Here is a 25,714-nt window from a genome sequence, read left to right as displayed (position 1 = left end):
TACCTGATCACATGACAGACTGCTAATCAATAACTATGATTACATTCATTCATTCAGGCTACTCTATTATTACTCTATTATTAATCATCATAACAATCAGAATATACAGCTGCTGATCATGAGTTCATAAACATCAATGCAAATACACAAAACTCTACTGAAAAGATCCTTCAATAACAACTCTTCTACCAGAGAATAGAGTTCTCATCTATTAAACTAGAGTAGAGTTCTCATCTACTAAACTAGAATAGAGTTCTCATCTACTAAACTAGAATAGAGTTCTCATCTATTAAACTAGAATAGAGTTCTCATCTATTAAACTAGAGTAGAGTTCTCATCTACTAAACTAGAATAGAGTTCTCATCTACTAAACTAGAATAGAGTTCTCATCTATTAAACTAGAATAGAGTTCTCATCTATTAAACTAGAATAGAGTTCTCATCTACTAAACTAGAATAGAGTTCTCATCTATTAAACTAGAGTAGAGTTCTCATCTATTAAACTAGAATAGAGTTCTCATCTATTAAACTAGAATAGAGTTCTCATCTATTAAACTAGAATAGAGTTCTCATCTATTAAACTAGAATAGAGTTCTCATCTATTAAACTAGAGTAGAGTTCTCATCTACTAAACTAGAATAGAGTTCTAATCTACTAAACTAGAGTAGAGTTCATCTACTAAACTAGAGTAGAGTTCTCATCTACTAAACTAGAGTAGAGTTCTCATCTATTAAACTAGAGTAGAGTTCTCATCTACTAAACTAGAGTAGAGTTCTCATCTATTAAACTAGAGTAAAGTTCTCATCTACTAAACTAGAATAGAGTTCTAATCTACTAAACTAGAGTAGAGTTCATCTACTAAACTAGAGTAGAGTTCTCATCTACTAAACTAGAGTAGAGTTCTCATCTATTAAACTAGAGTAGAGTTCTCATCTACTAAACTAGAGTAGAGTTCTCATCTATTAAACTAGATAAAGTTCTCATCTACTAAACTAGAATAGAGTTCTAATCTACTAAACTAGAGTAGAGTTCATCTACTAAACTAGAGTAGAGTTCTCATCTACTAAACTAGAGTAGAGTTCTCATCTATTAAACTAGAGTAGAGTTCTCATCTACTAAACTAGAGTAGAGTTCATCTACTAAACTAGAGTAGAGTTCTCATCTACTAAACTAGAGTAGAGTTCATCTACTAAACTAGAGTAGAGTTCTCATCTACTAAACTAGAGTAGAGTTCTCATCTATTAAACTAGAGTAGAGTTCATCTACTAAACTAGAGTAGAGTTCTCATCTACTAAACTAGAGTAAAGTTCTCATCTACTAAACTAGAGTAGAGTTCTCATCTACTAAACTAGAGTAGAGTTCTCATCTATTAAACTAGAATAGAGTTCTCATCTATTAAACTAGAATAGAGTTCTCATCTATTAAACTAGAGTAGAGTTCTCATCTACTAAACTAGAGTAGAGTTCTCATCTACTAAACTAGAGTAGAGTTCATCTACTAAACTAGTAGATGCCCCCTCGCCGCCGCCATTCCCCCCCCCCACCACCTCGCCGCCTCAGTAACCAGACGGGAGGAGAAAGGATGCGAGTGAAGGAAACAAGGAGACAAATAAAACTCAAATGAGAAGCACAGTTTGTACATCAGGGACCAGAATGCACTGGGGTTTGTTGTCTGTCTCTGTCCACATCTCTTCTCAGGAGGTCGCTGAAAGGCATTCTGGGAAGCAGAACACATCCCGTGAGGTGGACTCAGTCCTTCGTCTGCTGTCCCTCGCCAGGCGCCACCTCCACGGAGAGCAGCTCCTCCCCTTGCTGCCGCGGCGTCATCCTGATGATCACTGAGCTATCGGCGGTCTCCGACACGGCGTCGTCGCCGTCGTCCGGCGGCGGAGCGAGAGGAACCGGAGAGCGGCGGTGCATCGGAGAGGGAGGGGGGACCGGAGAGATGGAGGGAAGAGCCTGAGAGGAAGACAGGACGAGACGTTCACTCTGTTCTATAACAGAACCGACATTCACATTCAAATCAACATAGCAGGACGCTCAGAGCGGCGGCCATGTTTATGTGCATCGTTGCCATAGCAACCGCTGTAGCAAGCTAACTTCCGTATAAACTAAACTGACTTCCGTTAAGTGGCGGACTCACTGAGGCTAACATGACATTACTGTGTCTCTGTTGGGACGTTAATGTGTCTCTGTTGGGACGTTTCTGTGTCTCTGTTGGGACGTTTCTGTGTCTCTGTTGGGACGTTAATGTGTCTCTGTTGGGACGTTTCTGTGTCTCTGTTGGGACGTTAATGTGTCTCTGTTGGGACGTTACTGTGTCTCTGTTGGGACGTTAATGTGTCTCTGTTGGGACGTTTCTGTGTCTCTGTTGGGAACGTTATTGTGTCTCTGTTGGTCTTTCTGTGTCTCTGTTGGGACGTTAATGTGTCTCTGTTGGGACGTTAATGTGTCTCTGTTGGTCTTTCTGTGTCTCTGTTGGGACGTTTCTGTGTCTCTGTTGGGACGTTATTGTCTCTGTTGGGAACGTTACTGTGTCTCTGTTGGTCTTTCTGTGTCTGTTGGGGCGTTTCTGTGTCTCTGTTGGGACGTTAATGTATCTCTGTTGGGACATTTCTGTGTCTCTGTTGGGACGTTATTGTCTCTGTTGGGGCGTTTCTGTGTCTCTTTTGGCACGTTTCTGTGTCTCTGTTGGGACGTTATTGTCTCTGTTGGGACGTTACTGTGTCTCTGTTGGGACGTTATTGTCTCTGTTGGGAACGTTTCTGTGTCTCTGTTGGGGAGTTTCTGTGTCTCTGTTGGGACGTTTCTGTGTCTCTGTTGGGACGTTAATGTGTCTCTGTTGGGACGTTTCTGTGTCTCTGTTGGGATGTTTCTGTGTCTCTGTTGGGACGTTACTGTTTCTCTGTTGGGGCGTTTCTGTGTCTCTGTTGGGACGTTACTGTGTCTCTGTTGGGACGTTAATGTGTCTCTTTTGGGACGTTTCTGTGTCTCTGTTGGGACGTTATTGTCTCTGTTGGGGCGTTTCTGTGTCTCTTTTGGCACGTTTCTGTGTCTCTGTTGGGACGTTATTGTCTCTGTTGGGACGTTACTGTGTCTCTGTTGGGACGTTATTGTCTCTGTTGGGAACGTTTCTGTGTCTCTGTTGGGGAGTTTCTGTGTCTCTGTTGGGACGTTTCTGTGTCTCTGTTGGGACGTTAATGTGTCTCTGTTGGGACGTTTCTGTGTCTCTGTTGGGATGTTTCTGTGTCTCTGTTGGGACGTTACTGTTTCTCTGTTGGGGCGTTTCTGTGTCTCTGTTGGGACGTTACTGTGTCTCTGTTGGGACGTTAATGTGTCTCTTTTGGGACGTTTCTGTGTCTCTGTTGGGACGTTAATGTGTCTCTGTTGGGACGTTAATGTGTCTCTGTTGGGACGTTACTGTGTCTCTGTTGGGGCGTTTCTGTGTCTCTGTTGGGACGTTACTGTGTCTCTGTTGGGACGTTTCTGTGTCTCTGTTGGGACGTTAATGTGTCTCTGTTGGGACGTTAATGTATCTCTGTTGGGACGTTAATGTGTCTCTGTTGGGACGTTTCTGTGTCTCTGTTGGGACGTTACTGTGTCTCTGTTGGGACGTTACTGTGTCTCTGTTGGGACGTTACTGTGTCTCTGTTGGGACGTTAATGTGTCTCTGTTGGGACGTTTCTGTGTCTCTGTTGGGACATTTCTGTGTCTCTGTTGGGACGTTTCTGTGTCTCTGTTGGTCTTTCTGTGTCTCTGTTGGGACGTTTCTGTGTCTCTGTTGGGACGTTATTGTCTCTGTTGGGAACGTTATTGTGTCTCTGTTGGTCTTTCTGTGTCTCTGTTGGGACGTTAATGTGTCTCTGTTGGGACGTTATTGTCTCTGTTGGGAACGTTATTGTGTCTCTGTTGGTCTTTCTGTGTCTCTGTTGGGGCGTTTCTGTGTCTCTGTTGGTCTTTCTGTGTCTCTGTTGGGACGTTAATGTGTCTCTGTTGGGACGTTAATGTTTCTCTGTTGGTCTTTCTGTGTCTCTGTTGGGACGTTTCTGTGTCTCTGTTGGGACGTTATTGTCTCTGTTGGGAACGTTACTGTGTCTCTGTTGGGGAGTTTCTGTGTCTCTGTTGGTCTTTCTGTGTCTCTGTTGGTCTTTCTGTGTATCTGTTGGCACGTTACTGTGTCTCTGTTGGGGCGTTTCTGTGTCTCTGTTGGGACGTTACTGTGTCTCTGTTGGGACGTTAATGTGTCTCTGTTGGGACGTTTCTGTGTCTCTGTTGGGACGTTACTGTGTCTCTGTTGGGACGTTACTGTGTCTCTGTTGGGACATTACTGTGTCTCTGTTGGGACGTTAATGTGTCTCTGTTGGGACGTTTCTGTGTCTCTGTTGGGACATTTCTGTGTCTCTGTTGGGATGTTTCTGTGTCTCTGTTGGTCTTTCTGTGTCTCTGTTGGGACGTTTCTGTGTCTCTGTTGGGAACGTTATTGTGTCTCTGTTGGGGCGTTTCTGTGTCTCTGTTGGTCTTTCTGTGTCTCTGTTGGGACGTTAATGTGTCTCTGTTGGGACGTTAATGTGTCTCTGTTGGTCTTTCTGTGTCTCTGTTGGGACGTCTCTGTGTCTCTGTTGGGACGTTATTGTCTCTGTTGGGAACGTTACTGTGTCTCTGTTGGGGAGTTTCTGTGTCTCTGTTGGTCTTTCTGTGTCTCTGTTGGGACGTTTCTGTGTCTCTGTTGGGGCGTTTCTGTGTCTCTGTTGGTCTTTCTGTGTCTCTGTTGGGACGTTAATGTGTCTCTGTTGGGACGTTTCTGTGTCTCTGTTGGGACGTTTCTGTGTCTCTGTTGGGACGTTTCGGTGTCTCTGTTGGGACGTTTCTGTGTCTCTGTTGGGACGTTAATGTGTCTCTGTTGGGACGTTAATGTGTCTCTGTTGGGACGTTAATGTGTCTCTGTTGGGACGTTATTGTCTCTGTTGGGACGTTACTGTCTCTGTTGGGACGTAACTGTGTCTCTGTTGGGAACGTTAATGTGTCTCTGTTGGGACGTTTCTGTGTCTCTGTTGGGAACGTTAATGTGTCTCTGTTGGGACGTTTCTGTGTCTCTGTTGGGACGTTTCTGTGTCTCTGTTGGTCTTTCTGTGTCTCTGTTGGTCTTTCTGTGTCTCTGTTGGGGCGTTTCTGTGTCTCTGTTGGGACGTTACTGTGTCTCTGTTGGGACGTTACTGTGTCTCTGTTGGGACGTTACTGTGTCTCTGTTGGGGCGTTTCTGTGTCTCTGTTGGGACGTTACTGTGTCTCTGTTGGGGCGTTTCTGTGTCTCTGTTGGGACGTTAATGTGTCTCTGTTGGGACGTTTCTGTGTCTCTGTTGGGACGTTACTGTGTCTCTGTTGGGGCGTTTCTGTGTCTCTGTTGGGACGTTACTGTGTCTCTGTTGGGACGTTTCTGTGTCTCTGTTGGGACGTTAATGTGTCTCTGTTGGGACGTTAATGTATCTCTGTTGGGACGTTAATGTGTCTCTGTTGGGACGTTTCTGTGTCTCTGTTGGGACGTTACTGTGTCTCTGTTGGGACGTTACTGTGTCTCTGTTGGGACGTTAATGTGTCTCTGTTGGGACGTTTCTGTGTCTCTGTTGGGACATTTCTGTGTCTCTGTTGGGACGTTTCTGTGTCTCTGTTGGTCTTTCTGTGTCTCTGTTGGGACGTTTCTGTGTCTCTGTTGGGACGTTATTGTCTCTGTTGGGAACGTTATTGTGTCTCTGTTGGTCTTTCTGTGTCTCTGTTGGGACGTTAATGTGTCTCTGTTGGGACGTTATTGTCTCTGTTGGGAACGTTATTGTGTCTCTGTTGGTCTTTCTGTGTCTCTGTTGGGGCGTTTCTGTGTCTCTGTTGGGACGTTATTGTCTCTGTTGGGAACGTTATTGTGTCTCTGTTGGTCTTTCTGTGTCTCTGTTGGGGCGTTTCTGTGTCTCTGTTGGGACGTTAATGTGTCTCTGTTGGTCTTTCTGTGTCTCTGTTGGGACGTTAATGTGTCTCTGTTGGGACGTTATTGTCTCTGTTGGGAACGTTATTGTGTCTCTGTTGGTCTTTCTGTGTCTCTGTTGGGACGTTAATGTGTCTCTGTTGGGACGTTACTGTGTCTCTGTTGGGACGTTACTGTGTCTCTGTTGGGACGTTACTGTGTCTCTGTTGGGGCGTTTCTGTGTCTCTGTTGGGACGTTACTGTGTCTCTGTTGGGGCGTTTCTGTGTCTCTGTTGGGACGTTACTGTTTCTCTGTTGGGGCGTTTCTGTGTCTCTGTTGGGACGTTACTGTGTCTCTGTTGGGACGTTAATGTGTCTCTGTTGGGACGTTTCTGTGTCTCTGTTGGGACGTTACTGTGTCTCTGTTGGGGCGTTTCTGTGTCTCTGTTGGGACGTTACTGTGTCTCTGTTGGGACGTTTCTGTGTCTCTGTTGGGACGTTAATGTGTCTCTGTTGGGACGTTAATGTATCTCTGTTGGGACGTTAATGTGTCTCTGTTGGGACGTTTCTGTGTCTCTGTTGGGACGTTACTGTGTCTCTGTTGGGACGTTACTGTGTCTCTGTTGGGACGTTACTGTGTCTCTGTTGGGACGTTAATGTGTCTCTGTTGGGACGTTACTGTGTCTCTGTTGGGACGTTACTGTGTCTCTGTTGGGACGTTTCTGTGTCTCTGTTGGGACATTTCTGTGTCTCTGTTGGGACGTTTCTGTGTCTCTGTTGGTCTTTCTGTGTCTCTGTTGGGACGTTAATGTATCTCTGTTGGGACATTTCTGTGTCTCTGTTGGGACGTTATTGTCTTTGTTGGGGCGTTTCTGTGTCTCTGTTGGCACGTTTCTGTGTCTCTGTTGGGACGTTATTGTCTCTGTTGGGACGTTACTGTGTCTCTGTTGGGACGTTATTGTCTCTGTTGGGAACGTTACTGTGTCTCTGTTGGGGAGTTTCTGTGTCTCTGTTGGGGAGTTTCTGTGTCTCTGTTGGTCTTTCTGTGTCTCTGTTGGGGCGTTTCTGTGTCTCTGTTGGGACGTTAATGTGTCTCTGTTGGGGAGTTTCTGTGTCTCTGTTGGTCTTTCTGTGTCTCTGTTGGGGCGTTTCTGTGTCTCTGTTGGGACGTTAATGTGTCTCTGTTGGGACGTTTCTGTGTCTCTGTTGGGATGTTTCTGTGTCTCTGTTGGGACGTTTCTGTGTCTCTGTTGGGACGTTTCTGTGTCTCTGTTGGGACGTTTCTGTGTCTCTGTTGGGACGTTTCGGTGTCTCTGTTGGGACGTTTCTGTGTCTCTGTTGGGACGTTAATGTGTCTCTGTTGGGACGTTAATGTGTCTCTGTTGGGACGTTAATGTGTCTCTGTTGGGACGTTTCTGTGTCTCTGTTGGGACGTTACTGTGTCTCTGTTGGGGCGTTTCTGTGTCTCTGTTGGGACGTTACTGTGTCTCTGTTGGGACGTTACTGTGTCTCTGTTGGGGCGTTTCTGTGTCTCTGTTGGGACGTTACTGTGTCTCTGTTGGGACGTTACTGTGTCTCTGTTGGGACGTTACTGTGTCTCTGTTGGGGCGTTTCTGTGTCTCTGTTGGGACGTTACTGTGTCTCTGTTGGGACGTTAATGTGTCTCTTTTGGGACGTTTCTGTGTCTCTGTTGGGACGTTATTGTCTCTGTTGGGGCGTTTCTGTGTCTCTTTTGGCACGTTTCTGTGTCTCTGTTGGGACGTTATTGTCTCTGTTGGGACGTTACTGTGTCTCTGTTGGGACGTTATTGTCTCTGTTGGGAACGTTTCTGTGTCTCTGTTGGGGAGTTTCTGTGTCTCTGTTGGGACGTTTCTGTGTCTCTGTTGGGACGTTAATGTGTCTCTGTTGGGACGTTTCTGTGTCTCTGTTGGGATGTTTCTGTGTCTCTGTTGGGACGTTACTGTTTCTCTGTTGGGGCGTTTCTGTGTCTCTGTTGGGACGTTACTGTGTCTCTGTTGGGACGTTAATGTGTCTCTTTTGGGACGTTTCTGTGTCTCTGTTGGGACGTTAATGTGTCTCTGTTGGGACGTTAATGTGTCTCTGTTGGGACGTTACTGTGTCTCTGTTGGGGCGTTTCTGTGTCTCTGTTGGGACGTTACTGTGTCTCTGTTGGGACGTTTCTGTGTCTCTGTTGGGACGTTAATGTGTCTCTGTTGGGACGTTAATGTATCTCTGTTGGGACGTTAATGTGTCTCTGTTGGGACGTTTCTGTGTCTCTGTTGGGACGTTACTGTGTCTCTGTTGGGACGTTACTGTGTCTCTGTTGGGACGTTACTGTGTCTCTGTTGGGACGTTAATGTGTCTCTGTTGGGACGTTTCTGTGTCTCTGTTGGGACATTTCTGTGTCTCTGTTGGGACGTTTCTGTGTCTCTGTTGGTCTTTCTGTGTCTCTGTTGGGACGTTTCTGTGTCTCTGTTGGGACGTTATTGTCTCTGTTGGGAACGTTATTGTGTCTCTGTTGGTCTTTCTGTGTCTCTGTTGGGACGTTAATGTGTCTCTGTTGGGACGTTATTGTCTCTGTTGGGAACGTTATTGTGTCTCTGTTGGTCTTTCTGTGTCTCTGTTGGGGCGTTTCTGTGTCTCTGTTGGTCTTTCTGTGTCTCTGTTGGGACGTTAATGTGTCTCTGTTGGGACGTTAATGTTTCTCTGTTGGTCTTTCTGTGTCTCTGTTGGGACGTTTCTGTGTCTCTGTTGGGACGTTATTGTCTCTGTTGGGAACGTTACTGTGTCTCTGTTGGGGAGTTTCTGTGTCTCTGTTGGTCTTTCTGTGTCTCTGTTGGTCTTTCTGTGTATCTGTTGGCACGTTACTGTGTCTCTGTTGGGGCGTTTCTGTGTCTCTGTTGGGACGTTACTGTGTCTCTGTTGGGACGTTAATGTGTCTCTGTTGGGACGTTTCTGTGTCTCTGTTGGGACGTTACTGTGTCTCTGTTGGGACGTTACTGTGTCTCTGTTGGGACATTACTGTGTCTCTGTTGGGACGTTAATGTGTCTCTGTTGGGACGTTTCTGTGTCTCTGTTGGGACATTTCTGTGTCTCTGTTGGGATGTTTCTGTGTCTCTGTTGGTCTTTCTGTGTCTCTGTTGGGACGTTTCTGTGTCTCTGTTGGGAACGTTATTGTGTCTCTGTTGGGGCGTTTCTGTGTCTCTGTTGGTCTTTCTGTGTCTCTGTTGGGACGTTAATGTGTCTCTGTTGGGACGTTAATGTGTCTCTGTTGGTCTTTCTGTGTCTCTGTTGGGACGTCTCTGTGTCTCTGTTGGGACGTTATTGTCTCTGTTGGGAACGTTACTGTGTCTCTGTTGGGGAGTTTCTGTGTCTCTGTTGGTCTTTCTGTGTCTCTGTTGGGACGTTTCTGTGTCTCTGTTGGGGCGTTTCTGTGTCTCTGTTGGTCTTTCTGTGTCTCTGTTGGGACGTTAATGTGTCTCTGTTGGGACGTTTCTGTGTCTCTGTTGGGACGTTTCTGTGTCTCTGTTGGGACGTTTCGGTGTCTCTGTTGGGACGTTTCTGTGTCTCTGTTGGGACGTTAATGTGTCTCTGTTGGGACGTTAATGTGTCTCTGTTGGGACGTTAATGTGTCTCTGTTGGGACGTTATTGTCTCTGTTGGGACGTTACTGTCTCTGTTGGGACGTAACTGTGTCTCTGTTGGGAACGTTAATGTGTCTCTGTTGGGACGTTTCTGTGTCTCTGTTGGGAACGTTAATGTGTCTCTGTTGGGACGTTTCTGTGTCTCTGTTGGGACGTTTCTGTGTCTCTGTTGGTCTTTCTGTGTCTCTGTTGGTCTTTCTGTGTCTCTGTTGGGGCGTTTCTGTGTCTCTGTTGGGACGTTACTGTGTCTCTGTTGGGACGTTACTGTGTCTCTGTTGGGACGTTACTGTGTCTCTGTTGGGGCGTTTCTGTGTCTCTGTTGGGACGTTACTGTGTCTCTGTTGGGGCGTTTCTGTGTCTCTGTTGGGACGTTAATGTGTCTCTGTTGGGACGTTTCTGTGTCTCTGTTGGGACGTTACTGTGTCTCTGTTGGGGCGTTTCTGTGTCTCTGTTGGGACGTTACTGTGTCTCTGTTGGGACGTTTCTGTGTCTCTGTTGGGACGTTAATGTGTCTCTGTTGGGACGTTAATGTATCTCTGTTGGGACGTTAATGTGTCTCTGTTGGGACGTTTCTGTGTCTCTGTTGGGACGTTACTGTGTCTCTGTTGGGACGTTACTGTGTCTCTGTTGGGACGTTAATGTGTCTCTGTTGGGACGTTTCTGTGTCTCTGTTGGGACATTTCTGTGTCTCTGTTGGGACGTTTCTGTGTCTCTGTTGGTCTTTCTGTGTCTCTGTTGGGACGTTTCTGTGTCTCTGTTGGGACGTTATTGTCTCTGTTGGGAACGTTATTGTGTCTCTGTTGGTCTTTCTGTGTCTCTGTTGGGACGTTAATGTGTCTCTGTTGGGACGTTATTGTCTCTGTTGGGAACGTTATTGTGTCTCTGTTGGTCTTTCTGTGTCTCTGTTGGGGCGTTTCTGTGTCTCTGTTGGGACGTTATTGTCTCTGTTGGGAACGTTATTGTGTCTCTGTTGGTCTTTCTGTGTCTCTGTTGGGGCGTTTCTGTGTCTCTGTTGGGACGTTAATGTGTCTCTGTTGGTCTTTCTGTGTCTCTGTTGGGACGTTAATGTGTCTCTGTTGGGACGTTATTGTCTCTGTTGGGAACGTTATTGTGTCTCTGTTGGTCTTTCTGTGTCTCTGTTGGGACGTTAATGTGTCTCTGTTGGGACGTTACTGTGTCTCTGTTGGGACGTTACTGTGTCTCTGTTGGGACGTTACTGTGTCTCTGTTGGGGCGTTTCTGTGTCTCTGTTGGGACGTTACTGTGTCTCTGTTGGGGCGTTTCTGTGTCTCTGTTGGGACGTTACTGTTTCTCTGTTGGGGCGTTTCTGTGTCTCTGTTGGGACGTTACTGTGTCTCTGTTGGGACGTTAATGTGTCTCTGTTGGGACGTTTCTGTGTCTCTGTTGGGACGTTACTGTGTCTCTGTTGGGGCGTTTCTGTGTCTCTGTTGGGACGTTACTGTGTCTCTGTTGGGACGTTTCTGTGTCTCTGTTGGGACGTTAATGTGTCTCTGTTGGGACGTTAATGTATCTCTGTTGGGACGTTAATGTGTCTCTGTTGGGACGTTTCTGTGTCTCTGTTGGGACGTTACTGTGTCTCTGTTGGGACGTTACTGTGTCTCTGTTGGGACGTTACTGTGTCTCTGTTGGGACGTTAATGTGTCTCTGTTGGGACGTTACTGTGTCTCTGTTGGGACGTTACTGTGTCTCTGTTGGGACGTTTCTGTGTCTCTGTTGGGACATTTCTGTGTCTCTGTTGGGACGTTTCTGTGTCTCTGTTGGTCTTTCTGTGTCTCTGTTGGGACGTTAATGTATCTCTGTTGGGACATTTCTGTGTCTCTGTTGGGACGTTATTGTCTTTGTTGGGGCGTTTCTGTGTCTCTGTTGGCACGTTTCTGTGTCTCTGTTGGGACGTTATTGTCTCTGTTGGGACGTTACTGTGTCTCTGTTGGGACGTTATTGTCTCTGTTGGGAACGTTACTGTGTCTCTGTTGGGGAGTTTCTGTGTCTCTGTTGGGGAGTTTCTGTGTCTCTGTTGGTCTTTCTGTGTCTCTGTTGGGGCGTTTCTGTGTCTCTGTTGGGACGTTAATGTGTCTCTGTTGGGGAGTTTCTGTGTCTCTGTTGGTCTTTCTGTGTCTCTGTTGGGGCGTTTCTGTGTCTCTGTTGGGACGTTAATGTGTCTCTGTTGGGACGTTTCTGTGTCTCTGTTGGGATGTTTCTGTGTCTCTGTTGGGACGTTTCTGTGTCTCTGTTGGGACGTTTCTGTGTCTCTGTTGGGACGTTTCTGTGTCTCTGTTGGGACGTTTCGGTGTCTCTGTTGGGACGTTTCTGTGTCTCTGTTGGGACGTTAATGTGTCTCTGTTGGGACGTTAATGTGTCTCTGTTGGGACGTTAATGTGTCTCTGTTGGGACGTTTCTGTGTCTCTGTTGGGACGTTACTGTGTCTCTGTTGGGGCGTTTCTGTGTCTCTGTTGGGACGTTACTGTGTCTCTGTTGGGACGTTACTGTGTCTCTGTTGGGGCGTTTCTGTGTCTCTGTTGGGACGTTACTGTGTCTCTGTTGGGACGTTACTGTGTCTCTGTTGGGACGTTACTGTGTCTCTGTTGGGGCGTTTCTGTGTCTCTGTTGGGACGTTACTGTGTCTCTGTTGGGGCGTTTCTGTGTCTCTGTTGGGACGTTACTGTGTCTCTGTTGGGGCGTTTCTGTGTCTCTGTTGGGACGTTACTGTGTCTCTGTTGGGACGTTTCGGTGTCTCTGTTGGGGCGTTTCTTTGTCTCTGTTGGGACGTTTCGGTGTCTCTGTTGGGACGTTACTGTCTCTGTTGGGACGTTAATGTATCTCTGTTGGGACGTTATTGTCTTTGTTGGGGCGTTTCTGTGTCTCTGTTGGGACGTTATTGTCTTTGTTGGGGCGTTTCTGTGTCTCTGTTGGCACGTTTCTGTGTCTCTGTTGGGACGTTATTGTCTCTGTTGGGACGTTACTGTGTCTCTGTTGGGACGTTATTGTCTCTGTTGGGAACGTTACTGTGTCTCTGTTGGGGAGTTTCTGTGTCTCTGTTGGTCTTTCTGTGTCTCTGTTGGTCTTTCTGTGTCTCTGTTGGGACGTTAATGTCTCTGTTGGGACGTTATTGTCTCTGTTGGGAACGTTACTGTGTCTCTGTTGGGGCGTTATTGTCTCTGTTGGGAACGTTACTGTGTCTCTGTTGGGGCGTTTCTGTGTCTCTGATGGGACGTTTCTGTGTCTCTGTTGGGACGTTATTGTCTCTGTTGGGAACGTTACTGTGTCTCTGTTGGGGCGTTTCTGTGTCTCTGATGGGACGTTTCTGTGTCTCTGTTGGGACGTTATTGTCTCTGTTGGGGCGTTTCTGTGTCTCTGTTGGGACGTTACTGTGTCTCTGTTGGGACGTTACTGTGTCTCTGTTGGGACGTTACTGTGTCTCTGTTGGGGCGTTTCTGTGTCTCTGTTGGGACGTTACTGTGTCTCTGTTGGGGCGTTTCTGTGTATCTGTTGGCACGTTACTGTGTCTCTGTTGGGGCGTTTCTGTGTCTCTGTTGGGACGTTACTGTGTCTCTGTTGGGACGTTACTGTGTCTCTGTTGGGGCGTTTCTGTGTCTCTGTTGGGACGTTACTGTGTCTCTGTTGGGACGTTTCGGTGTCTCTGTTGGGGCGTTTCTTTGTCTCTGTTGGGACGTTTCGGTGTCTCTGTTGGGACGTTACTGTCTCTGTTGGGACGTTAATGTATCTCTGTTGGGACGTTATTGTCTTTGTTGGGGCGTTTCTGTGTCTCTGTTGGGACGTTATTGTCTTTGTTGGGGCGTTTCTGTGTCTCTGTTGGCACGTTTCTGTGTCTCTGTTGGGACGTTATTGTCTCTGTTGGGACGTTACTGTGTCTCTGTTGGGACGTTATTGTCTCTGTTGGGAACGTTACTGTGTCTCTGTTGGGGAGTTTCTGTGTCTCTGTTGGTCTTTCTGTGTCTCTGTTGGTCTTTCTGTGTCTCTGTTGGGACGTTAATGTCTCTGTTGGGACGTTATTGTCTCTGTTGGGAACGTTACTGTGTCTCTGTTGGGGCGTTTCTGTGTCTCTGATGGGACGTTTCTGTGTCTCTGTTGGGACGTTATTGTCTCTGTTGGGAACGTTACTGTGTCTCTGTTGGGGCGTTTCTGTGTCTCTGATGGGACGTTTCTGTGTCTCTGTTGGGACGTTATTGTCTCTGTTGGGAACGTTACTGTGTCTCTGTTGGGGAGTTTCTGTGTCTCTGTTGGTCTTTCTGTGTCTCTGTTGGGGCGTTTCTGTGTCTCTGATGGGACGTTTCTGTGTCTCTGTTGGGACGTTTCGGTGTCTCTTTTGGGACGTTACTGTCTCTGTTGGGACGTTTCTGTGTCTCTGTTGGGACATTTCTGTGTCTCTGTTGGGACGTTTCTGTGTCTCTGTTGGTCTTTCTGTGTCTCTGTTGGGACGTTTCTGTGTCTCTGTTGGGACGTTATTGTCTCTGTTGGGAACGTTATTGTGTCTCTGTTGGTCTTTCTGTGTCTCTGTTGGGACGTTAATGTGTCTCTGTTGGGACGTTATTGTCTCTGTTGGGAACGTTATTGTGTCTCTGTTGGTCTTTCTGTGTCTCTGTTGGGGCGTTTCTGTGTCTCTGTTGGGACGTTATTGTCTCTGTTGGGAACGTTATTGTGTCTCTGTTGGTCTTTCTGTGTCTCTGTTGGGGCGTTTCTGTGTCTCTGTTGGGACGTTAATGTGTCTCTGTTGGTCTTTCTGTGTCTCTGTTGGGACGTTAATGTGTCTCTGTTGGGACGTTATTGTCTCTGTTGGGAACGTTATTGTGTTTCTGTTGGTCTTTCTGTGTCTCTGTTGGGACGTTAATGTGTCTCTGTTGGGACGTTACTGTGTCTCTGTTGGGACGTTACTGTGTCTCTGTTGGGACGTTACTGTGTCTCTGTTGGGGCGTTTCTGTGTCTCTGTTGGGACGTTACTGTGTCTCTGTTGGGGCGTTTCTGTGTCTCTGTTGGGACGTTACTGTGTCTCTGTTGGGACGTTAATGTGTCTCTGTTGGGACGTTTCTGTGTCTCTGTTGGGACGTTACTGTGTCTCTGTTGGGGCGTTTCTGTGTCTCTGTTGGGACGTTACTGTGTCTCTGTTGGGACGTTTCTGTGTCTCTGTTGGGACGTTAATGTGTCTCTGTTGGGACGTTAATGTATCTCTGTTGGGACGTTAATGTGTCTCTGTTGGGACGTTTCTGTGTCTCTGTTGGGACGTTACTGTGTCTCTGTTGGGACGTTACTGTGTCTCTGTTGGGACGTTACTGTGTCTCTGTTGGGACGTTAATGTGTCTCTGTTGGGACGTTTCTGTGTCTCTGTTGGGACATTTCTGTGTCTCTGTTGGGACGTTTCTGTGTCTCTGTTGGTCTTTCTGTGTCTCTGTTGGGACGTTTCTGTGTCTCTGTTGGGACGTTATTGTCTCTGTTGGGAACGTTATTGTGTCTCTGTTGGTCTTTCTGTGTCTCTGTTGGGACGTTAATGTATCTCTGTTGGGACGTTATTGTCTCTGTTGGGAACGTTATTGTGTCTCTGTTGGTCTTTCTGTGTCTCTGTTGGGGCGTTTCTGTGTCTCTGTTGGGACGTTATTGTCTCTGTTGGGAACGTTATTGTGTCTCTGTTGGTCTTTCTGTGTCTCTGTTGGGACGTTTCTGTGTCTCTGTTGGGACGTTATTGTCTCTGTTGGGAACGTTACTGTGTCTCTGTTGGGGCGTTTCTGTGTCTCTGTTGGTCTTTCTGTGTCTCTGTTGGGACGTTAATGTGTCTCTGATGGGACGTTTCTGTGTCTCTGTTGGGACGTTAATGTGTCTCTGTTGGGACGTTAATGTTTCTCTGTTGGTCTTTCTGTGTCTCTGTTGGGACGTTTCTGTGTCTCTGTCGGGACGTTATTGTCTCTGTTGGGAACGTTACTGTGTCTCTGTTGGGGAGTTTCTGTGTCTCTGTTGGTCTTTCTGTGTCTCTGTTGGTCTTTCTGTGTATCTGTTGGCACGTTTCTGTGTCTCTGTTGGGGCGTTTCTGTGTCTCTGTTGGTCTTTCTGTGTCTCTGTTGGGACGTTTCTGTGTCTCTGTTGGGACGTTATTGTCTCTGTTGGGAACGTTACTGTGTCTCTGTTGGTCTTTCTGTGTCTCTGTTGGGGCGTTAATGTATCTCTGTTGGGACATTTCTGTGTCTCTGTTGGGACGTTATTGTCTTTGTTGGGGCGTTTCTGTGTCTCTGTTGGCACGTTTCTGTGTCTCTGTTGGGACGTTATTGTCTCTGTTGGGACGTTACTGTGTCTCTGTTGGGACGTTATTGTCTCTGTTGGGAACGTTACTGTGTCTCTGTTGGGGAGTTTCTGTGTCTCTGTTGGGGAGTTTCTGTGTCTCTGTTGGTCTTTCTGTGTCTCTGTTGGGGCGTTTCTGTGTCTCTGTTGGGACGTTAATGTGTCTCTGTTGGGGAGTTTCTGTGTCTCTGTTGGTCTTTCTGTGTCTCTGTTGGGGCGTTTCTGTGTCTCTGTTGGGACGTTAATGTGTCTCTGTTGGGACGTTACTGTGTCTCTGTTGGGGCGTTTCTGTGTCTCTGTTGGTCTTTCTGTGTCTCTGTTGGGACGTTTCTGTGTCTCTGTTGGGACGTTATTGTCTCTGTTGGGAACGTTATTGTGTCTCTGTTGGTCTTTCTGTGTCTCTGTTGGGAACGTTATTGTCTCTGTTGGGACGTTATTGTCTCTGTTGGGAACGTTATTGTGTCTCTGTTGGTCTTTCTGTGTCTCTGTTGGGGCGTTTCTGTGTCTCTGTTGGGACGTTATTGTCTCTGTTGGGAACGTTATTGTGTCTCTGTTGGTCTTTCTGTGTCTCTGTTGGGGCGTTTCTGTGTCTCTGTTGGGACGTTAATGTGTCTCTGTTGGTCTTTCTGTGTCTCTGTTGGGACGTTAATGTGTCTCTGTTGGGACGTTATTGTCTCTGTTGGGAACGTTATTGTGTTTCTGTTGGTCTTTCTGTGTCTCTGTTGGGACGTTAATGTGTCTCTGTTGGGACGTTACTGTGTCTCTGTTGGGACGTTACTGTGTCTCTGTTGGGACGTTACTGTGTCTCTGTTGGGGCGTTTCTGTGTCTCTGTTGGGACGTTACTGTGTCTCTGTTGGGGCGTTTCTGTGTCTCTGTTGGGACGTTACTGTGTCTCTGTTGGGACGTTAATGTGTCTCTGTTGGGACGTTTCTGTGTCTCTGTTGGGACGTTACTGTGTCTCTGTTGGGGCGTTTCTGTGTCTCTGTTGGGACGTTACTGTGTCTCTGTTGGGACGTTTCTGTGTCTCTGTTGGGACGTTAATGTGTCTCTGTTGGGACGTTAATGTATCTCTGTTGGGACGTTAATGTGTCTCTGTTGGGACGTTTCTGTGTCTCTGTTGGGACGTTACTGTGTCTCTGTTGGGACGTTACTGTGTCTCTGTTGGGACGTTACTGTGTCTCTGTTGGGACGTTAATGTGTCTCTGTTGGGACGTTTCTATGTCTCTGTTGGGACATTTCTGTGTCTCTGTTGGGACGTTTCTGTGTCTCTGTTGGTCTTTCTGTGTCTCTGTTGGGACGTTTCTGTGTCTCTGTTGGGACGTTATTGTCTCTGTTGGGAACGTTATTGTGTCTCTGTTGGTCTTTCTGTGTCTCTGTTGGGACGTTAATGTATCTCTGTTGGGACGTTATTGTCTCTGTTGGGAACGTTATTGTGTCTCTGTTGGTCTTTCTGTGTCTCTGTTGGGGCGTTTCTGTGTCTCTGTTGTGACGTTATTGTCTCTGTTGGGAACGTTATTGTGTCTCTGTTGGTCTTTCTGTGTCTCTGTTGGGACGTTTCTGTGTCTCTGTTGGGACGTTATTGTCTCTGTTGGGAACGTTACTGTGTCTCTGTTGGGGCGTTTCTGTGTCTCTGTTGGTCTTTCTGTGTCTCTGTTGGGACGTTAATGTGTCTCTGTTGGGGCGTTTCTGTGTCTCTGTTGGTCTTTCTGTGTCTCTGTTGGGACGTTAATGTGTCTCTGATGGGACGTTTCTGTGTCTCTGTTGGGACGTTAATGTGTCTCTGTTGGGACGTTAATGTTTCTCTGTTGGTCTTTCTGTGTCTCTGTTGGGACGTTTCTGTGTCTCTGTTGGGAACGTTACTGTGTCTCTGTTGGGGAGTTTCTGTGTCTCTGTTGGTCTTTCTGTGTCTCTGTTGGTCTTTCTGTGTATCTGTTGGCACGTTTCTGTGTCTCTGTTGGGGCGTTTCTGTGTCTCTGTTGGTCTTTCTGTGTCTCTGTTGGGACGTTTCTGTGTCTCTGTTGGGACGTTATTGTCTCTGTTGGGAACGTTACTGTGTCTCTGTTGGTCTTTCTGTGTCTCTGTTGGGGCGTTAATGTATCTCTGTTGGGACATTTCTGTGTCTCTGTTGGGACGTTATTGTCTTTGTTGGGGCGTTTCTGTGTCTCTGTTGGCACGTTTCTGTGTCTCTGTTGGGACGTTATTGTCTCTGTTGGGACGTTACTGTGTCTCTGTTGGGACGTTATTGTCTCTGTTGGGAACGTTACTGTGTCTCTGTTGGGGAGTTTCTGTGTCTCTGTTGGGGAGTTTCTGTGTCTCTGTTGGTCTTTCTGTGTCTCTGTTGGGGCGTTTCTGTGTCTCTGTTGGGACGTTAATGTGTCTCTGTTGGGGAGTTTCTGTGTCTCTGTTGGTCTTTCTGTGTCTCTGTTGGGGCGTTTCTGTGTCTCTGTTGGGACGTTAATGTGTCTCTGTTGGTCTTTCTGTGTCTCTGTTGGGGCGTTTCTGTGTCTCTGTTGGGACGTTATTGTCTCTGTTGGGAACGTCATTGTGTCTCTGTTGGTCTTTCTGTGTCTCTGTTGGGGCGTTTCTGTGTCTCTGTTGGGACGTTAATGTGTCTCTGTTGGTCTTTCTGTGTCTCTGTTGGGACGTTAATGTGTCTCTGTTGGGACGTTATTGTCTCTGTTGGGAACGTTATTGTGTTTCTGTTGGTCTTTCTGTGTCTCTGTTGGGACGTTAATGTGTCTCTGTTGGGACGTTACTGTGTCTCTGTTGGGACGTTACTGTGTCTCTGTTGGGACGTTACTGTGTCTCTGTTGGGGCGTTTCTGTGTCTCTGTTGGGACGTTACTGTGTCTCTGTTGGGGCGTTTCTGTGTCTCTGTTGGGACGTTACTGTGTCTCTGTTGGGACGTTAATGTGTCTCTGTTGGGACGTTTCTGTGTCTCTGTTGGGACGTTACTGTGTCTCTGTTGGGGCGTTTCTGTGTCTCTGTTGGGACGTTACTGTGTCTCTGTTGGGACGTTTCTGTGTCTCTGTTGGGACGTTAATGTGTCTCTGTTGGGACGTTAATGTATCTCTGTTGGGACGTTAATGTGTCTCTGTTGGGACGTTTCTGTGTCTCTGTTGGGACGTTACTGTGTCTCTGTTGGGACGTTACTGTGTCTCTGTTGGGACGTTACTGTGTCTCTGTTGGGACGTTAATGTGTCTCTGTTGGGACGTTTCTGTGTCTCTGTTGGGACATTTCTGTGTCTCTGTTGGGACGTTTCTGTGTCTCTGTTGGTCTTTCTGTGTCTCTGTTGGGACGTTTCTGTGTCTCTGTTGGGACGTTATTGTCTCTGTTGGGAACGTTATTGTGTCTCTGTTGGTCTTTCTGTGTCTCTGTTGGGACGTTAATGTATCTCTGTTGGGACGTTATTGTCTCTGTTGGGAACGTTATTGTGTCTCTGTTGGTCTTTCTGTGTCTCTGTTGGGGCGTTTCTGTGTCTCTGTTGTGACGTTATTGTCTCTGTTGGGAACGTTATTGTGTCTCTGTTGGTCTTTCTGTGTCTCTGTTGGGACGTTTCTGTGTCTCTGTTGGGACGTTATTGTCTCTGTTGGGAACGTTACTGTGTCTCTGTTGGGGCGTTTCTGTGTCTCTGTTGGTCTTTCTGTGTCTCTGTTGGGACGTTAATGTGTCTCTGATGGGACGTTTCTGTGTCTCTGTTGGGACGTTAATGTGTCTCTGTTGGGACGTTAATGTTTCTCTGTTGGTCTTTCTGTGTCTCTGTTGGGACGTTTCTGTGTCTCTGTTGGGAACGTTACTGTGTCTCTGTTGGGGAGTTTCTGTGTCTCTGTTGGTCTTTCTGTGTCTCTGTTGGTCTTTCTGTGTATCTGTTGGCACGTTTCTGTGTCTCTGTTGGGGCGTTTCTGTGTCTCTGTTGGTCTTTCTGTGTCTCTGTTGGGACGTTTCTGTGTCTCTGTTGGGACGTTATTGTCTCTGTTGGGAACGTTACTGTGTCTCTGTTGGTCTTTCTGTGTCTCTGTTGGGGCGTTAATGTATCTCTGTTGGGACATTTCTGTGTCTCTGTTGGGACGTTATTGTCTTTGTTGGGGCGTTTCTGTGTCTCTGTTGGCACGTTTCTGTGTCTCTGTTGGGACGTTATTGTCTCTGTTGGGACGTTACTGTGTCTCTGTTGGGACGTTATTGTCTCTGTTGGGAACGTTACTGTGTCTCTGTTGGGGAGTTTCTGTGTCTCTGTTGGGGAGTTTCTGTGTCTCTGTTGGTCTTTCTGTGTCTCTGTTGGGGCGTTTCTGTGTCTCTGTTGGGACGTTAATGTGTCTCTGTTGGGGAGTTTCTGTGTCTCTGTTGGTCTTTCTGTGTCTCTGTTGGGGCGTTTCTGTGTCTCTGTTGGGACGTTAATGTGTCTCTGTTGGGACGTTTCTGTGTCTCTGTTGGGATGTTTCTGTGTCTCTGTTGGGACGTTTCTGTGTCTCTGTTGGGACGTTTCTGTGTCTCTGTTGGGACGTTTCTGTGTCTCTGTTGGGACGTTTCGGTGTCTCTGTTGGGACGTTTCTGTGTCTCTGTTGGGACGTTAATGTGTCTCTGTTGGGACGTTAATGTGTCTCTGTTGGGACGTTAATGTGTCTCTGTTGGGACGTTTCTGTGTCTCTGTTGGGACGTTACTGTGTCTCTGTTGGGGCGTTTCTGTGTCTCTGTTGGGACGTTACTGTGTCTCTGTTGGGACGTTACTGTGTCTCTGTTGGGGCGTTTCTGTGTCTCTGTTGGGACGTTACTGTGTCTCTGTTGGGACGTTACTGTGTCTCTGTTGGGACGTTACTGTGTCTCTGTTGGGGCGTTTCTGTGTCTCTGTTGGGACGTTACTGTGTCTCTGTTGGGGCGTTTCTGTGTCTCTGTTGGGACGTTACTGTGTCTCTGTTGGGGCGTTTCTGTGTCTCTGTTGGGACGTTACTGTGTCTCTGTTGGGACGTTTCGGTGTCTCTGTTGGGGCGTTTCTTTGTCTCTGTTGGGACGTTTCGGTGTCTCTGTTGGGACGTTACTGTCTCTGTTGGGACGTTAATGTATCTCTGTTGGGACGTTATTGTCTTTGTTGGGGCGTTTCTGTGTCTCTGTTGGGACGTTATTGTCTTTGTTGGGGCGTTTCTGTGTCTGTTGGCACGTTTCTGTGTCTCTGTTGGGACGTTATTGTCTCTGTTGGGACGTTACTGTGTCTCTGTTGGGACGTTATTGTCTCTGTTGGGAACGTTACTGTGTCTCTGTTGGGGAGTTTCTGTGTCTCTGTTGGTCTTTCTGTGTGTCTGTTGGTCTTTCTGTGTCTCTGTTGGGACGTTAATGTCTCTGTTGGGACGTTATTGTCTCTGTTGGGAACGTTACTGTGTCTCTGTTGGGGCGTTATTGTCTCTGTTGGGAACGTTACTGTGTCTCTGTTGGGGCGTTTCTGTGTCTCTGATGGGACGTTTCTGTGTCTCTGTTGGGACGTTATTGTCTCTGTTGGGAACGTTACTGTGTCTCTGTTGGGGCGTTTCTGTGTCTCTGATGGGACGTTTCTGTGTCTCTGTTGGGACGTTATTGTCTCTGTTGGGGCGTTTCTGTGTCTCTGTTGGGACGTTACTGTGTCTCTGTTGGGACGTTACTGTGTCTCTGTTGGGACGTTACTGTGTCTCTGTTGGGGCGTTTCTGTGTCTCTGTTGGGACGTTACTGTGTCTCTGTTGGGGCGTTTCTGTGTATCTGTTGGCACGTTACTGTGTCTCTGTTGGGGCGTTTCTGTGTCTCTGTTGGGACGTTACTGTGTCTCTGTTGGGACGTTACTGTGTCTCTGTTGGGGCGTTTCTGTGTCTCTGTTGGGACGTTACTGTGTCTCTGTTGGGACGTTTCGGTGTCTCTGTTGGGGCGTTTCTTTGTCTCTGTTGGGACGTTTCGGTGTCTCTGTTGGGACGTTACTGTCTCTGTTGGGACGTTAATGTATCTCTGTTGGGACGTTATTGTCTTTGTTGGGGCGTTTCTGTGTCTCTGTTGGGACGTTATTGTCTTTGTTGGGGCGTTTCTGTGTCTCTGTTGGCACGTTTCTGTGTCTCTGTTGGGACGTTATTGTCTCTGTTGGGACGTTACTGTGTCTCTGTTGGGACGTTATTGTCTCTGTTGGGAACGTTACTGTGTCTCTGTTGGGGAGTTTCTGTGTCTCTGTTGGTCTTTCTGTGTCTCTGTTGGTCTTTCTGTGTCTCTGTTGGGACGTTAATGTCTCTGTTGGGACGTTATTGTCTCTGTTGGGAACGTTACTGTGTCTCTGTTGGGGCGTTTCTGTGTCTCTGATGGGACGTTTCTGTGTCTCTGTTGGGACGTTATTGTCTCTGTTGGGAACGTTACTGTGTCTCTGTTGGGGCGTTTCTGTGTCTCTGATGGGACGTTTCTGTGTCTCTGTTGGGACGTTATTGTCTCTGTTGGGAACGTTACTGTGTCTCTGTTGGGGAGTTTCTGTGTCTCTGTTGGTCTTTCTGTGTCTCTGTTGGGGCGTTTCTGTGTCTCTGATGGGACGTTTCTGTGTCTCTGTTGGGACGTTTCGGTGTCTCTTTTGGGACGTTACTGTCTCTGTTGGGACGTTTCTATGTCTCTGTTGGGGCGTTTCTGTGTCTCTGTTGGGACGTTTCTGTGTCTCTGTTGGGACGTTTCATTGTCTCTGTTGGGACGTTTCTGTGTCTCTGTTGGGGCGTTTCTGTGTCTCTGTTGGGACGTTTCGGTGTCTCTTTTGGGACGTTACTGTCTCTGTTGGGACGTTTCGGTGTCTCTTTTGGGACGTTTCTGTGTCTCTGTTGGGACGTTTCTGTGTCTCTGTTGGTCTTTCTGTGTCTCTGTTGGGACGTTACTGTCTCTGTTGGGACGTTTCTATGTCTCTGTTGGGGCGTTTCTGTGTCTCTGTTGGGACGTTTCTGTGTCTCTGTTGGGACGTTACTGTCTCTGTTGGGAACGTTACTGCGTCTCTGTTGGGACGTTACTGTCTCTGTTGGGATGTTACTGTCTCTGTTGGGAACGTTACTGTCTCTGTTGGGACGTTTCTGTCTCTGTTGGGACGTTACTGTGTCTCTGTTGGGACGTTACTGTGTCTCTGTTGGGGCGTTTCTGTGTCTCTGTTGGGACGTTACTGTGTCTCTGTTGGGGCGTTTCTGTGTCTCTGTTGGGACGTTACTGTGTCTCTGTTGGGAACGTTTCTGTGTCTCTGTTGGGGCGTTTCTGTGTCTCTGTTGGGACGTTTCTGTGTCTCTGTTGGGGCGTTAATGTGTCTCTGTTGGGACGTTAATGTGTCTCTGTTGGGACGTTAATGTGTCTCTGTTGGGACGTTTCTGTGTCTCTGTTGGGACGTTACTGTGTCTCTGTTGGGGCGTTTCTGTGTCTCTGTTGGGACGTTACTGTGTCTCTGTTGGGACGTTACTGTGTCTCTGTTGGGGCGTTTCTGTGTCTCTGTTGGGACGTTACTGTGTCTCTGTTGGGACGTTACTGTGTCTCTGTTGGGACGTTACTGTGTCTCTGTTGGGGCGTTTCTGTGTCTCTGTTGGGACGTTACTGTGTCTCTGTTGGGGCGTTTCTGTGTCTCTGTTGGGACGTTACTGTGTCTCTGTTGGGGCGTTTCTGTGTCTCTGTTGGGACGTTACTGTGTCTCTGTTGGGACGTTTCGGTGTCTCTGTTGGGGCGTTTCTTTGTCTCTGTTGGGACGTTTCGGTGTCTCTGTTGGGACGTTACTGTCTCTGTTGGGACGTTAATGTATCTCTGTTGGGACGTTATTGTCTTTGTTGGGGCGTTTCTGTGTCTCTGTTGGGACGTTATTGTCTTTGTTGGGGCGTTTCTGTGTCTCTGTTGGCACGTTTCTGTGTCTCTGTTGGGACGTTATTGTCTCTGTTGGGACGTTACTGTGTCTCTGTTGGGACGTTATTGTCTCTGTTGGGAACGTTACTGTGTCTCTGTTGGGGAGTTTCTGTGTCTCTGTTGGTCTTTCTGTGTCTCTGTTGGTCTTTCTGTGTCTCTGTTGGGACGTTAATGTCTCTGTTGGGACGTTATTGTCTCTGTTGGGAACGTTACTGTGTCTCTGTTGGGGCGTTATTGTCTCTGTTGGGAACGTTACTGTGTCTCTGTTGGGGCGTTTCTGTGTCTCTGATGGGACGTTTCTGTGTCTCTGTTGGGACGTTATTGTCTCTGTTGGGAACGTTACTGTGTCTCTGTTGGGGCGTTTCTGTGTCTCTGATGGGACGTTTCTGTGTCTCTGTTGGGACGTTATTGTCTCTGTTGGGGCGTTTCTGTGTCTCTGTTGGGACGTTACTGTGTCTCTGTTGGGACGTTACTGTGTCTCTGTTGGGACGTTACTGTGTCTCTGTTGGGGCGTTTCTGTGTCTCTGTTGGGACGTTACTGTGTCTCTGTTGGGGCGTTTCTGTGTATCTGTTGGCACGTTACTGTGTCTCTGTTGGGGCGTTTCTGTGTCTCTGTTGGGACGTTACTGTGTCTCTGTTGGGACGTTACTGTGTCTCTGTTGGGGCGTTTCTGTGTCTCTGTTGGGACGTTACTGTGTCTCTGTTGGGACGTTTCGGTGTCTCTGTTGGGGCGTTTCTTTGTCTCTGTTGGGACGTTTCGGTGTCTCTGTTGGGACGTTACTGTCTCTGTTGGGACGTTAATGTATCTCTGTTGGGACGTTATTGTCTTTGTTGGGGCGTTTCTGTGTCTCTGTTGGGACGTTATTGTCTTTGTTGGGGCGTTTCTGTGTCTCTGTTGGCACGTTTCTGTGTCTCTGTTGGGACGTTATTGTCTCTGTTGGGACGTTACTGTGTCTCTGTTGGGACGTTATTGTCTCTGTTGGGAACGTTACTGTGTCTCTGTTGGGGAGTTTCTGTGTCTCTGTTGGTCTTTCTGTGTCTCTGTTGGTCTTTCTGTGTCTCTGTTGGGACGTTAATGTCTCTGTTGGGACGTTATTGTCTCTGTTGGGAACGTTACTGTGTCTCTGTTGGGACGTTACTGTCTCTGTTGGGATGTTACTGTCTCTGTTGGGAACGTTACTGTCTCTGTTGGGACGTTTCTGTCTCTGTTGGGACGTTACTGTGTCTCTGTTGGGACGTTACTGTGTCTCTGTTGGGGCGTTTCTGTGTCTCTGTTGGGACGTTACTGTGTCTCTGTTGGGGCGTTTCTGTGTCTCTGTTGGGACGTTACTGTGTCTCTGTTGGGAACGTTTCTGTGTCTCTGTTGGGGCGTTTCTGTGTCTCTGTTGGGACGTTTCTGTGTCTCTGTTGGGGCGTTAATGTGTCTCTGTTGGGACGTTACTGTGTCTCTGTTGGGACGTTACTGTGTCTCTGTTGGGGCGTTTCTGTGTCTCTGTTGGGACGTTACTGTGTCTGTGTTGGGGCGTTTCTGTGTCTCTGTTGGGACGTTACTGTGTCTCTGTTGGGACGTTACTGTGTCTCTGTTGGGACGTTTCTGTGTCTCTGTTGGGACGTTACTGTGTCTCTGTTGGGACGTTACTGTGTCTCTGTTGGGACGTTACTGTGTCTCTGTTGGGACGTTTCTGTGTCTCTGTTGGGACGTTTCAGTGTCTCTGTTGGGACGTTTCAGTGTCTCTGTTGGGACGTTTCAGTGTCTCTGTTGGGACGTTACTGTGTCTCTGTTGGGACGTTTCTGTGTCTTTGTTGGGACGTTTCTGTGTCTCTGTTGGGACGTTACTGTGTCTCTGTTAGGACGTTACTGTGTCTCTGTTGGGACATTACTGTGTCTCATGTCTTCAGCAGGACGCTGGATCAGAGCGTCTCACCTCCGCCGTGCTCCCTGATGGTTTGTAGCTCTTCTTCAGTTTGGAGA

The 25,714-nt window shown here is 47.5% G+C and overlaps 1 protein-coding gene across 1 annotated transcript in view; it reads right to left on the bottom strand.

Annotated features, from left to right (window-relative positions):
* Positions 1-1,425: 1,425 nt before the first annotated feature.
* The window catches only part of cngb1a (cyclic nucleotide gated channel subunit beta 1a), a 128,256-nt gene continuing 103,967 nt past the window's right edge, over positions 1,426-25,714 (bottom strand). The window contains exons 39-40 of the mRNA XM_074656700.1: positions 25,668-25,714; positions 1,426-1,957 (exon numbers count right to left, since the gene is read on the bottom strand). The exon at positions 25,668-25,714 is cut by the window's right edge and continues 137 nt beyond it. Coding sequence (XP_074512801.1) covers positions 1,748-1,957; positions 25,668-25,714 — 257 coding nt within the window. The 3' untranslated portion in view covers positions 1,426-1,747. The remainder of the gene's footprint in view (positions 1,958-25,667) is intronic.

Source organism: Sebastes fasciatus, chromosome 2, assembly GCF_043250625.1.
Source record: "Sebastes fasciatus isolate fSebFas1 chromosome 2, fSebFas1.pri, whole genome shotgun sequence".
NCBI lineage: Eukaryota > Metazoa > Chordata > Actinopteri > Perciformes > Sebastidae > Sebastes > Sebastes fasciatus.
The sequence above is the reverse complement of the archived record's forward strand: the minus strand, read 5'-3'. Positions and strand labels throughout refer to the sequence as shown.